Source organism: Grampus griseus, assembly GCF_964374135.1.
Source record: "Grampus griseus genome assembly, chromosome: 4".
Classification (NCBI taxonomy): Eukaryota; Metazoa; Chordata; class Mammalia; order Artiodactyla; family Delphinidae; genus Grampus; species Grampus griseus.
The window spans coordinates 12799030-12813951 of NC_138997.1; the positions used below are offsets into that span (position 1 = coordinate 12799030).

Sequence of the window (14922 nt, forward strand, 5' to 3'; positions counted from 1 at the left end):
AGCAAGATCTTTTTTGATCCACCTCCTAGAGTAATGGAAATAAAAACAAAAATAAACAAATGGGACCTACTGAAACTTAAAAGCTTTTGTACAGCAAAGGAAACAATAAACAAGTCGAAAAGACAACCCTCAGAATGGGAGAAAACATTTGCAAATGAATCAACGGACAAAGGATTAATCTCCAAAATATATAAACAGCTCAAGCAGCTCAATATTAAAGAAACAAACAACCAAATGCAAAAATGGGCAGAAGACCTAAATAGGCATTTCTCCAAAGAAGACATACAGATGGCCAAGAAGCACATGAAAAGCTGCTCAACATCACTAATTATTAGAGAAATGCAAATCAAAACTACAATGAGGTATCACCTCACACCAGTTAGAATGGGCCTCATCAGAAAATCTACAAACAACAAATGCTGGAGAGGGTGTGGAGAAAAGGAAACCTTCTTGCACTGTTGGTGGGAATGAAAATTGATAGAGTCACTATGGAGAACAGTATGGAGGTTCCTTAAAAAACTAAAAATAGAATTACCATATGATCCAGCAATCCCACTACTGGGCATATACCCAGAGAAAACCATAATTCAAAAAGACACATGCACCCCAATGTTCACTGCAGCACTATTTACAGTAGCCAGGTCATGGAAGCAACCTAAATGCCTATCAACAGACGAATGGATAAAAGTGTGGTACATATATACAATGGAATATTACTCAGTCATAAAAAGGAACAAAATTGGGTCATTTGTTGAGATGTGGATGGATCTAGAGACTGTCATATAGAGTGAAGTAAGTCAGAAAGAGAAAAACAAATATCGTATATTAACACATGTATGTGGAACCTAGAAAAATGGTACAGATGAACCGGTTTGCAGGGCAGAAATTGAGACACAGATGTAGAGAACAAATGCATGGACAGCAAGGGGGAAAAGCCATGCGGGGTGGGTATGGTGGTGTGCTGAATTGGGCCATTGGGATTGATATTATACACTGATGTGTATAAAACTGATGACTAATAAGAACCTGCTGTATAAAAAAATAAATAAAATTCAAAAATTTAAAAAACAAGCAAAAAAAGAAAGGAAATGACAAAAATTATAAACATGAAAATCAGAACAACATTATGTCTGGGAAAAAGGAAATTTGTTCACATATCCTTCAAGAGCTGGATAATGTTCTATTTGTTGGGATGGTTGGTGTGCACAGATATTAATTTTATAATATATGTCAATATTTTCTGGACATGTAATATTCAAAGCCTTTCTTTCTGCCCTAGTTCCAGAAAATCAAGGTAAAACAGTAGTTTCTTTTAATGTACTTGCCATTTTCTTCCCCTCTTACCTTTTTGACTATATTAATAAATAAATAAAATTAAATTTTAAAAAAATACAAAAAAATTTTTTCAAGCCCAAGCCAACATCTCCTTATAGATCTGGGGCACATTTGAAATCTCCTTGAAAGAACTGTTGACTTATTTTAGTGTTTTAGTTGTTTGTTCCTTCATGGATATCCTCTTCTTCACTGGATAGTAAACAGCTTTCAGGTGGTAACTACTGAGGTATAAACAAAATAAGTAGAAATGCCAGAAAGCTTTCAGGTGGTAACTATTAAGATACAACCAGGATAAGTAGTAATGACAGGAACCTGGGTCCAATTCTTAGCTTATACTCTCACAATTCGTAGTTCTGTTTCCTTTTTCCCTTTTTGACACAGAGCTGCCTGCTGGCAGTAGGGTGCTAGGTAACCTTGAAACTATTTTACATGCAATTCGATTCTAGCGCACAGGAAAAGGAAAGTTGATGAGGCTGTACCTCAAAAAGTTTTATAGATTGTACTGATAGTAATACTGTTAATGATACTGAAAATGTTAATATTAAAATGTGCCATGTAGTTGAGGAAAGGGTATTTTCTTTTAAGCTGAGTAGATCCAATTGAAATGTTGATGAGAAATCCTCATTAAGAGTAGTGGTTGGAGACACAGGTTAAGAGGGAGAATCCATTCTGTAAGATTGTTGAAAGGCAAGAGAAGGATTCTTGGGCACGGAAAACTGGCCAAGATGAGAAAAGAGGACTCTCTTCCGATGCATCAGGTAAGAATGCTGAGGGAGAGGTGAGGGTTGGGAGGTAACAGGGAGGTGATAGTTTTGATATTACCTGCGCTGAAAGGGTAGATGGGATAACAGGCATTTAGGAGACTGAGAAATGTGAAATAGTTAAGCAAACAAGAAAACAAGTTGCCTAGGAAAACACACTAGGATTTCAGGGCCATGCTGAGAGCCCAGTTGAAGCTGGTGATCATAAATTTCTGGTGGTACTGATATGTGCTGTCTTGTGAATTTTTCCCATAGTTGTTCTGTTGTACATATAAATATACGGAAAAAGTAAAGAGTTGGATTACACTGGCAGGGTTTTGGCCAGATAGAAGAGATAAGACAGAGCAACAAGAGTTTGTGGCATTGACAAAACTGTTCTTAAAATTATCGACCATGGAAAATAAACTGAATGGGAAGAAAATTAAACCTAGAGGGAAAGATACAGATATGGGGATTGGTCCTTTATTGGAGAGGCCAAAGAGGTCAGGGGATTACCAAGGTGGGAATAGTTGCAAAAGCAAGCCAGAAAGGTGAGAGAGAGCGCTGTGGTTGCTCAACATCTAAGTCATTGATTTGGAATATCAGTGATTTTGTTGATTAAAAAATCCAGTGTGACCATGGGAAGAGGTGGCTGAGGTGGAGTAGAAAAGGCCATCGAGATGAGGGGGTAAGGAAATGAAGAACCAGAGTACTGAAAGAACACTGTGGATATTGAAGCCATCTACAGGGATGGCAGGAATCGGAACAGAGAGAGGACTGTGAGTCTGGTGCCACAGCGTGTGATGAACAACGGAGAGTGGTCCAGTGATAGATGACATTGACAAAGAAAGTGAGCTGGTCATGGAGGGCAAATGGCATCAGCCTCAAAGGAGTAGGGTTTCTGTGAGACAGTGGGTGGATACAGTAATGATCTGGGAGATAGAATGAGGAGCAGAAAGACTTCGAATCTGGCCTCTGGAGAGTAAAGTTTATAAGGTTTGGAAGAATCAAACCCACGGCTCTGCTGGGCCGCTAGGGAGCATCAGAGCTGCAATAAGTCAGGTGGAGGCAATGCTTGGAGAAGAGTAGTTTGTGTCGATGAGAGAGCAGCAGTTTCAGGGCTGCATGATTGGAGAGGTGGGAGGTGGGGATGGAATGGAGGGCAAATAATTTACCACCAACAGGCTGTTTAGTGTTCTCATCTTTCCTGAAGGAGTTTCTCACACTGAAGAACTAAGTTGAGGCTATTTCTATTAAACATTTACTGTTGCTGAAATAAGAATGTATTGCTCTCTAGAAACTAGTTAGTTCATATGAAACATACAGCAAGTCCGGACTTCAGTTTCCTTATTATAAAATGAACATAATTATTATCCCACAGATTTGCAATGGAATTTTGTATATATGCACACACACACATACAATATCATTAAAAATAATTGACACTTTGCAGAAATAATGCATACAATGGAATAGAAAATGAATAGAAAAAATCAGGGCAAGAAAAAGTAGGATAGTAAGATGAGGGCAAGGGTGAAGTTAATTACTGGAAATCTTAGGTTCTTACTCAAATGCTGGAGTTTAGCCACAGAATTCCTTGATTTCCTAGAACTAGATATGATGAATTCAAAATTCAGTGTCCATGAATGGTGCAGATGAGCTGCAAAAGTGTTAAATAGTGCCCGGAAGTCTCCATTCCACTTACATTATTACTACCAGAGAAGCCGGGCCCACCACCTAGCCCAGATCAGTCTATACTGTACTTTAGTGCTATCTGTTTTGTGAGAGTTGTATATTAAAGGTGTGTTGATGGCCATTAAAAAAAAATTCCGTGTCTATGAGATTTAAATATTCTGGTTGATTAGTTCAAGTACATCTTTTCCTAGCACTGGGGATTAAAATATCTCTCACAGGATCTCATTAAGCAGAATTCTCATGTAGTTAGAATTTTAAACAATATCCCAACAATCAATGCCATAACAGTAAAACTTTTGTATATTGTGTTACCATTATATGAGAATTTATGCCTAGAAATCAAGTTGCTGCCACCAGATAAAGAGACATACCTTGGGGCTTCCCTGGTGGCGCAGTGGTTGAGAGTCCGCCTGCCGATGCAGGGGACGCGGCTTTCTGCCCTGGTCCAGGAGGCTCCCAAGTGCCGCGGAGCGGCTGGGCCCGTGAGCCATGGCCGCTGGGCCTGCGCGTCCGGAGCCTGTGCTCCGCAACGGGAGAGGCCGCAGCGGTGAGAGGCCCGCGTACCGCAAAAGGGGGGGAAAAAAAGAGAGAAATACCTTGTTTATGGAACTCAAGCCTTTGGAGTAGCTTTCTTCAGTTGTGAGCAAATGATTTTTAGCTTTTTTATAAAAATAACTCTTTAACTTTGAGAAGAAAAATATATGTAAAAGAATTAGTGGGTGTGGATTCAGGGAGAAAGAAGTCCACAACACAGAAGTTAAACAATTCCTCATATGGGATTTAAATTTTTTTAAAAACTCGTTGTTATTTAAAACTAGGCCATATCCTTCCCAAATCCCATTACATATATAATCTCGTTTAGTCCTCCAGTGAATGCCTGCAGGGAATCACATGAATATTGCCTACAGCTGATTCTCTATCTCTCTGCTCTCCTGCACACCTGTCACTTCAACCTGAATTGTCTGCTGTTGTTGACTGTTTCCCTGAGCAGAAATTATACCACGCCAGGAGAGCAGACTGACTTATGATATTAGATCTCCTTTTCCAGTACCTTTTTTTTTTTTGCGGTAGGCGGGCCTCTCACTGTTGTGGCCTCTCCCGTTGCAGAGCACAGGCTCCGGACGCACAGGCTTAGCGGCCATGGCTCACGGGCCTAGCCGCTTCGCGGCATGTGGGATCTTCCCGGACCGGGGCACGAACCCGCGTCCCTTACATCGGCAGGCGGACTCTCAACCACTGCGCCACCAGGGAAGCCCGGCGGTACCAGTTTCTTAATCAGGTTCCTTTGATGCTCAGTTCAGCACCCACCCATCTGCCTCTTTCTGATGTGGTTTCTGATGTGGTAACAGACCAGCTTCTGAAGTAAGAGAGCAGGGAAACTTTATGATACATTGGTGTGTCTGTGTGTGTGCGTGCTCGTTGTTGTGTGTGTATATTGTAGCATGCTGTCTAGCACAGAGGCAGGAGGAGCTCAATATAGTAAATAAGTGAATTTTAATTTTTAAAGAAATAGAAGTGGTTGCGGGTTCAGCTCTTCCGCGAGCCCGGGTCGCGGGCTTCAGGCATGGGGTTAGCCAGCCTGGCGTGGCTGCATAGGCTCTTCACCGCCTACAAGCCCCGGGGCTAAAGTGGAAGTATCTGCGCGATACTGTGGAGCTGCAGCTTTTGAAAGGTCTCAGTGCTGGGAAGCGTCTTGCCTCTGAACATCGTGCTCGCTTCCTGCTGGACCCCGTGGAAGGCAGTGAAGAGAAGGAGCTGACCCTCACAGCCACCAGTGTGCCCACCCTCATCGACCATCCGCTGGTACGTGGACCAGCATTCACCAGCCTGAAGATTGGCATGGGGCACCGACTGGATGCCCAGGCGCCTGGGGTGCTTGTGCTCGGCGTGGGACGTGGACGAAGGCTCCTCACCGACATGTACAACGCTCACCTCACCAAGGATTACACAGTACACGGCCTCCGGGGCAAAGCCACAGACGACTTCTGTGAGGACGGGCGGCTGGTGGAGAAGACGAGGTATGTGGTTAAGAATCCGCCTGCCAATTCAGGGGACACGGGTTCAAGCCCTGGTCCGGGAAAATCCCATATGCCGCGGAGCAACTAAGCCCATGCGCCACAACTACTGAGCCTGTGCTCTAGAGCCCATGAGCCACAACTACTGCAGCCCGCGTGCCTAGAGCCCATGCTCTGCAACAAAGAGAAGCCACCACAATGAGAAGCCCATGCACCACAACGAAGAGTAGCCCCTGCTCACCGCACCTAGAGGAAGCCCGCGCACAGCAACGAAGACCCAACGCAGCCAAAAATAAATACAGAAATTAATTAATTAATTTAAAATAAAAAAATAGAAGTGGTTAAAGACATTTTATTCCTGGTTTAAGAAAAGGCCTGCATAAATATATTCGCTGCTTTCTAATTACACATAAAACTATTGTATATAAAAATCTAACTGGTTTTCATCCAAATTATGCTCTCTTATGGCTACCTAGAAAATCTTACATGCATATATATTGGGTTGGCCAAAAAAGTTCATTCAGGTTTTTCCGTACGATGTTACAAAAACCCGAACAAACATTTGGCTGACCCAATAGAAGCATCACCACAATTGAATTTACAGAAATGCTGACCTAGATTGTTATTAGGAAAAAACTTGTCTGAGAATCAGAAGATTTTGGTTCTAATGAAAATTTATCTCACTTAATATTTCTGAATCTGTCTCCTTATCTATAAAATGGAACTTACAATATATTGCTTACTTTTAACAATAGAGTTGTTAAAATCAAAGCACAAAAAATAATTTGCAAGCTCTGATATGAAACATAAATAGAAGGCATTAGGAGGAAAAGCAGTGCCAATAATGCATTTTCAAAAGCACTTGTCTTTAGGATGTTAAAAGTTACTTCACTAGCAGAAAAAGATGAAACATAAATTCACTGTAATGAACAACATAAATTGGAATGAAGAAATCAAGAAAATATAAACAGACCTAAAATACTAGAAATTGTTTCAATTATATCTACCTACCTACCTACCTACTTAGGACTTACATTCATGCAACAAATATTTATGCAGCTACTATTTGAAACTCCAGTGAGTTGTAGTTTGCCTGTCATGCCTACAAACAAAAGTTTTATATAGACATTGTTAAAGAAACATATTACAACAATGTGGCTGCATGGGGTCCAAATCTTAATCTTCGTAAAACCATAAAATGTCTTTGTTCAATGCATTACATTAGTTATTCGGTCCTGTAGTTTGTGGTTAGTAACAAGATAAATATAAATCATTCTTAGACTCCTGCACTTACAGCTTTTGGATCCCGTTGTGATGCTTAGAGTTAGCATCATATAACATTTCTTCAGTGTTATGAGTTCCCAGTTATACTTCATTATGACGGTTTAGACATTAAAACCTTCCATTCTTAAACTTAGGTTTTAAAAAATTCCTTTATAATATCTAAATATTAAAATGCTATCTGTATGTTAACTAAGATTTAGTCTGGAAAATATATTAAACAGCTTCCGTATATATGGAAGCTAAAAAAAAGGGTGCAAATGAACTTATCTACAAAACAGAAATAGAGTTACAGATGTAGAAAACAAACTTATGGTTACCAGAGGACAAGGGAGGGAGGGATAAATTGGGAGATTGGGATTGACATATACACACTACTATATATAAAATAGATGACTAATAAAGACCTACTGTATAGCACAGGGAACTCTACTCAATACTCTGTTATGGCCTATATGGGAAAAGAATCTAAAAAACAGTGGATATATGTATATGTATAACTGATTCACTTTGCCGTACACCTGAAACTAATACAACATTGTAAATCAACTATACTCCAACAGAAATTAAATTAGAAAAAATAAATAAAAACCATATATAGTTAAGCTGTACAACAGGATGATTTGATGTACAAATACATGGTGAAATGATTACTACAGTCAAGTTAATTAACATGTCATCTCCTTACATAGTTACCATTTTTGTGTGTGATGAGTTCGCCTAAAATCTACTCTCTTAGCGTATTTCCAGTGTTCAATACAGTATTATTAAGTTTAGTCATCATGCCTGTACATTAATGTCTAGGCTTATTCATCCAACGTAACTGCAACTCTGTACCCTTTGACCAACATCTTCCCACTTCCCCCACCTCTTCCCCTCCCTGCTAGACCCTGGCAACCACCATTTGACTCTCTGCTTCTATGAGTTCAACATTTTTTATTTTTTTACATTCCATGTATAAGTGAGATTATACAGTATTTGCTTTTCTCTGTCTGGCTTATTTCACTTAGCATAATGTCCTCCAGGTTTATACATGTTTTCACAAAAGGCAGGATTTCCTTCTTTCTCATAGCTGAATAATATGCCATTGTATTTATATACCATATCTTCTTTATCCATTCACGCATCAATGGACACTTGGGTTTTTTCTATATCTTGGCTAGTGTGAATAATGCTGCAATGAACATAGGAATACAGATATCTCTTCAAGATCATGATTTCATTTCCTTTGGTTATATACCCAGAAGCGAGATCGCTGGGTCATATGGCAGTTCTTGTTTTAATTTTTTGTGCAGTCTCTATACTGTTTTCCATAATGATTGTACCAATTTACATTTCCACCAACAGTATACAGGGATTCCCTTTTCTTTACATCCTTGCCAGCCTTTGCTATCTCTTGTCTTTTTGATACTAGACATCCTAGCAGAAGTGAGGTGATATCTCATTGTAGTTTTGAATTGCATTTTCTGATGATTAGAGATGTTGAGCATCTTTTCATATATCTCTTGGCCATTTGTGTGTCTTCCTTTGAGAAATGTCTATCTAGGTCTGTTGCCCATTTTTTAATCAAGTTATTTGTCTTCTTGCTATTGAGTTGTTTGAGTTCTTTACATATTTTGGATATTAACCCCTTAACAAATGTATGGTTTGCAAATATTTTCTCACAATCCATACGTTGTTTCTTCACTCTGTTGTTTCCTTGGTTGTGAAGAAGCTTTTAAATTTGATGCAATCCCGTTTGTCTATTATTGTTGCCTGCAGTTTTGAGGTCATATACAAAAAAAAAACCACATTGCCCAGACAAATGTCAAGAAGCTTTTCCCCTGCGTTTTCTTCTAATAGTTTTATAGTTTCAGGTCTTATATTTAAGTTTCTAACTACATATGGAGTAAGACAAGGGTCCAATTTCAATCTTCTGCATGTAGAAAACTAGTTTTCTCACAGCACTTATTGCAAAGTCTGTCCTTTCCCCATTGTAAGTTCTTGACACCTTTGTTGAAAATCTGTTGACCATAAGTGAGTAGATTTCTTTCTGGGCTCTCTATTCTGTTTCATTTTTCTATATGTCTGATTTTATGCCAGTATCATGCTGTTTTTATTACTATAGCTTTTTTTGTAGAATATTTTGAAACCAGGAAGTGTGATGCCTTCAACTTTGTTCTTCTTGCTCAAGATTACTTTGGCTAGTTGTGGTCTTTGTGGTTCATAAGAATTTTAGAATTTTTTTCTATTTCTGTGGAAAACGTCATTGGAATTTTAATAGGATTTGATTGAATCTAGATTGCTTTGGGTAGTATGGATATTTTCACAATATTAATTTTTTCAATCCATGAACACGAGATATCTTTCCATTTATTTGTATCTTCAGTTTCTTTCATCAGTATTTTATAGTTTTCAGTGTACAGATATTTCCTATCTTTGATTAAATTTATTCCTAGGTTTTTTTTTATGCTATTGTAAGTGCAATTATTTTCTTAATTTCTCTTTCTGATATATCATGCTTAGTTTATAGAAATGCAACTGACTTATATATGCTGATTTTGTATCCTGCAACTTTACTGAATTTTTTACTAGTTCTAACAGTTTTTATGGATGCTTTAGAGTTTTCTATATATAATATTATGTCATCTGCAAATAGTGACATTTTTACTTTTTCCTTTCTAATTTGAATGCCTTTTTTTCTTGTTCTTGCCTAATTGCTCTAAGACTTCCACCACTATATTGAATTAAAAAAGTGGCAAGGGCTTCCCTGGTGGTGCAGTGGTTGAGAGTCCGCCTGCCGATGCAGGGGACAAGGGTTCGTGCCCCGGTCCAGGAAGATCCCACATGCCGCGGAGCGGCTGGGCCCGTGAGTCATGGCTGTTGAGCCTGCACGTCTGGAGCCTGTGCTCTGCAACGGGAGAGGCCACAACAGTGAGAGGCCCACGTACCACAAAAAAAAAGAAAAAAAAAAGTGGCAAGACTGGGCATCCTTGTTTTGTTCCTGATCTTACAGGAAAAGCTTTCAGCTTTTCACCATTGAGTATGATGTTAGCGTTGGGCTTGTCATACATGGCCTTTATTATGTTGATGTACATTCCTTTTATACCTAATTTGTTAAGAGTTTTTTTTTTAACCATCTTTATTGGAGTATAATTGCTTTACATTTTTGTGTTAGCTTCTGCTGTATAACAAAGTGAATCAGCTACATGTATACATATATCCCCATATCCCCTCTGTCTTGTGTCTCCTTCCCACCCTCCCTATCCCACCCCTCTAGGTGATCACAAAGCACCGAGCTGATCTCCCTGTGCTATGCAGCTGCTTCCCACTAGCTATCTATTCTACATTTGGTAGTATATATGTCCATGCCACTCTCTCACTTTGTCCCAGCTTACCCTTCCCCCTCCCTGTGTCCTCAAGTTCATTCTCTACATCTGAATATTTATTCCTGTCCTGCCCCTAGGTTCATCAGAACCTTTCTTTTTTTTTTTTTGATTCCATATATATGTGTTAGCATGTGGTATTTGTTTTTCTCCTTCTGACTTACTTCACTCTGTATGACGGACTCTAGGTCCATCCACCTCACTACTAATAACTCAATTTCGTTTCTTTTTATGGATGAGTAATATTCCATTGTATATATGTGCCACATCTTCTTTATCCATTCATCTGTTGGTGGACACTTAGGTTGCTTCCATGTCCTGGCTATTGTAAATAGTGCTGCAATGAACATTGTGGTACATGACTCTTTTTGAAGTATGGTTTTCTCAGGGTATATGCCCAGTAGTGGGATTGCTGGGTCATATGGTAATTCTATTTTTAATTTTTTAAGAAACTTCCATACTGTTCTCCATAGTGGCTGTATCAGTTTACATTCCCACCAAGAGTGCAAGGGTTCCCTTTTCTCCACACCCTCTCCGGCATTTATTCTTTGTAGACTTTTTGATGATGGCCATTCTGACTGGTGTGAGGTGATACCTCACTGTAGTTTTGACTTACATTTCTCTATTGATTAGCGATGTTGAGGATCCTTTCACATGTTTGTTGGCCATCTGTATATCTTCTTTGCAGAGATGTTTATTTAGATTCCGGCCATTGGATTGGGTTGTTTGTTTTTTTGATATTGAGCTACATGAGCTGCTTGTATATTTTGGAGATTAATCATTTGTCAGTTGATTCATTTGCAAATATTTTCTCCCATTCTGAGAGTTGTCTTTTCATCTTGTTTATGGTTTCCTTTGCTATGCAAAAGCTTTTAAGTTTCATTAAGTCCCATTTGTTTACTTTTGTTTTTATTTCCATTTCTCTAGGAGGTAGGTCAAAAAGGATCTTGCTATGATTTATGTCATAGAGTATTCTGCCTATGTCTTCCTCTAAGAGTTTTATAGTTCTGGCCTCACATTTAGGTCTTTAATCCATTTTGACTTTATTTTTGTGTACGGTGTTAGGAAGTGTTCTAATTTTATTCTTTTACATGTAGCTGTCCAGTTTTCCCAGCACCACTTATTGAAGAGCCTGTCTTTTCTCCATTGTATATTCTTGCCTTCTTTATCAAAAATAAGGTGACCATATGTGTGTGGGCTTTCTATCTTGTTCCATTGATCTATATTTCTGTTTTTGTGCCAGTACCATACTGTCTTGATTACTGTAGCTTTGTAGTATAGTCTGAAGTTCAGGCACTTGATTCCTACATCTCCATTTTTCTTTTTGAAGATTGCTTTGGCTATTCGGGGTGTTTTGTGTTTCCATACAAATTGTGAAATTTTTTATTCTAGTTCTGTGATAAATGCCATTGGTAGTTAGATAGGCATTGTATTGAATCTGTAGATTGCTTTGGGTAGTATAGTCATTTTCACAATGTTGATTCTTCCAATCCAAGAACTTGGTGTATCTCTCCATCTGTTTGTATCATCTTTAATGTCTCTCATCAGTGCCTTATAATTTTCTGCATACAGGTCTTTTGTCTCCTTAGGTAGATTTATTCCTAGATATTTTATTCTTTTTGTTGCAGTGGTAAATGGGAGTGTTTCCTTAATTTCTCTTTCAGATTTTTCATCATTAGTGTATAAGAATGCAAGAGATTTCTGTGCATTAATTTTGTATCCTGCTACTTTACCAAATTCATTGATTAGCTCTAGTAGTTTTCTAGTAGCATCTTTTGGATTCTCTATGTATAGTATCATGTCATCTGCAAACAGTGACAGTTTTACTTCTTCTTTTCCAATTTGGATTCCTTTTATTTCTTTTTCTTCTCTGATTGCTGTGGCTAAAACTTCCAAAACTATGTTAAATAATAGTGGTGAGAGTGAGCAACCTTGTCTTGTTCCTGATCTTAGAGGAAATGGTTTCAGTTTTTCACCATTGAGAACGATGTTGGCTGTGGATTTGTCATATATGACCTTTATTATGTTCAGGTAAGTTCCCTCTATGTCTACTTTCTGGAGAGTTTTTATCATAAATAAAAATTTTGTTGTTGAATTTTGTCAAAAGCTTTCTCTTCATCTATTGCAATGATCGTATGGTTTTTCTCCTTCAGTTTGTTAATATGGTTTATCACATTGATTGATTTGCGTAAATTGAAGAATCCTTGCATTCTGGGATAAACCCCACTTGATCATGGTGTATGATCCTTTTAATGTGTTGTTGGATTTTGTTTCCTAGTATTTTTTTTTTTTTTTTGGCTGTGTGGGTCTTTGTTTCTGTGAGTGGGCTTTCTCTAGTTGCGGCGAGCGGGGGCCACTCTTCATCGTGGTGCATGGGCCTCTCACTGTTGCAGCCTCTCTTGTTGCGGAGCACAAGCTCCAGATGCACAGGCTCAGTAGTTGTGGCTCACGGACCTAGTTGCTCCGCGGCATGTGGTATCTTCCCAGACCAGGGCTTGAACCCGTGTTCCCTGTATTGGCAGGCAGACTCTCAACCGCTGCGCCACTAGGGAAGCCCTGTTTCCTAGTATTTTGTTGAAGATTTTTACATCTATATTCATCAGTGATATTGGTATGTAGTTTTCTTTTTTTATGGCATCTTTGTCTGGTTTTGGTATCAGGGTGATGGTGCCTCATAGAATGAGTTTGGGAGTGTTCCTCCCTCTGCTATATCTTGAAAGAGTTTGAGAAGTATAGGTGTTAGCTCTTCTCTAAGTGTTTGAGAGAATTTGCCTGTGAAGCCATTGGTCCTGGTCTTTTGTTTGTTGGAAGATTTTTAATCACAGTTTCAATTTCAGTGCTTGTGATTGGTCTGGTTATATTTTCTATTTCTTCCTGGTTCAGTCTAGGAAGGTTGTGCTTTTCTAAGAATTTGTCCATTTCTTCCTGTTTGTCCATTTTATTGGCATATAGTTGCTTGTAGTAATCTCTCATGATCCTTTTTATTTCTGCAGGGTCAGTTGATACTTCTCCTTTTTCATTTCTAATTCTATTAACTTGAGTCTTCTCCCTTTTTTCCTTGATGCTTCTGGCAAATGGTTTATCAATTTTGTTTATCTTCTCAAAGAACCAGCTTTTAGTTTTCTTGATCTTTGCTATTGTTTCCTTCACTTCTTTTGCATTTATTTCTGTTCTGATCTTTATGATTTCTTTCCTTCTGCTAACTTTGGGGGGGTTTTTGTTCTTTTTTCTCTAATTGATTTAGGTGTAAGGTTAGGTTGTTTATTTGTGATTTTTCTTGTTTCTTGAGGTAGGATTTTATTATAAACTTCCCTCTTAGTACAGCTTTTGTTGCATCCCATAGGTTTTGGGCCATTGTGTTTTCATTGTCATTTGTTTCTAGGTGTTTTTTGATTTCCTCTTTGATTTCTTCAGTGATCTCTGCTTATTTAATAGAATATTTTTTAGCCTCCATGTTTTTTTATTTTTTACAGTTTTTTTCCCCTCTAATTGATATATCTAGTCTCATAGCATTGTGGTCGGAAAAGATACTTGATACGATTTCAATTTTCTTAAATTTACCAAGGCTTGATTTGTAACCCAAGATATGATCTATCCTGGAGAATGTTCCATGAGCACTTGAGAAGAAAATGTATTCTGTTGTTTTTGGATGGAATGTCCTATAAATATCACTTAAGTCCATCTTGTTTAATGTATCATTTAAAGCTTGTGTTTCCTTATTTATTTTCATTTTGGATGATCTGTCCATTGGTGAAAGTGGGTTGTTAAAGTCCCCTACTATGATTATGTTACTGTCGATTTCCCCTTTTATGGCTGTTAGCATTTGCCTTATGTATTGAGGTGCTCCTATGCTGGGTGTATAAATATTTTCAATTGTTATATCTTCTTCTTGTATTGATCCCTTGATCATTATGTAGTGTCCTTCTTTGTCTCTTGTAATAATCTTTATTTTAAAGTCTATTTTGTCTGATATGGGAATTGCTACTCCAGCTTTCTTTTGATTTCCATTTGCATTGAATATCTTTTTCTATCCCCTCACTTACAGTCTGTATGTGTCCCTACATCTGAAGTGAGTCTCTTGTAGACAGCATGTATATGGGTCTTGTTTTTGTATCCATTCAGCCAATCTATGTCTTTTGGTTGGAGCATTTAAACCATTTGCATTATGGAAATTATCGATATGTATGTTCCTATGACCATTTTCTTAATTGTTTTGGGTTTGTTTTTGTAAGTCTTTTCCTTCTCTTGTGTTTCCTGCATATAGAAGTTCCTTTGAATTTGTTGTAAAGCTGGTTTGGTGGTGCTGAATTCTTTTAGCTTTGGCCTGTCTGTAAAAGTTTTAATTTCTCTGTGAAATCTGAATGAGACCCTTGCTGGGTAGAGTAGTCTTTGTTGTAGGTTTTCCCTTTCATCACTTTAAATATGTTCTGCCACTCCCTTCTGGCTTGCAGAGTTTCTGCTGAAAGATCAGCTGTTAATCTTATGGGGATT

At 38.3% G+C, this 14922-nt stretch overlaps 1 protein-coding gene across 1 annotated transcript in view; it reads left to right on the plus strand.

Annotated features, from left to right (window-relative positions):
• Nucleotides 1–2060: 2060 nt before the first annotated feature.
• The window catches only part of LOC309821811 (pseudouridylate synthase TRUB2, mitochondrial-like), a gene marked incomplete at both ends in the record, with an annotated part of 29293 nt that continues 16431 nt past the window's right edge, over nucleotides 2061–14922 (plus strand). Inside the window, 2 exons of the mRNA XM_082653297.1 lie at nucleotides 2061–2093; nucleotides 5367–5788. Coding sequence (XP_082509423.1) covers nucleotides 2061–2093; nucleotides 5367–5788 — 455 coding nt within the window. The remainder of the gene's footprint in view (nucleotides 2094–5366; nucleotides 5789–14922) is intronic.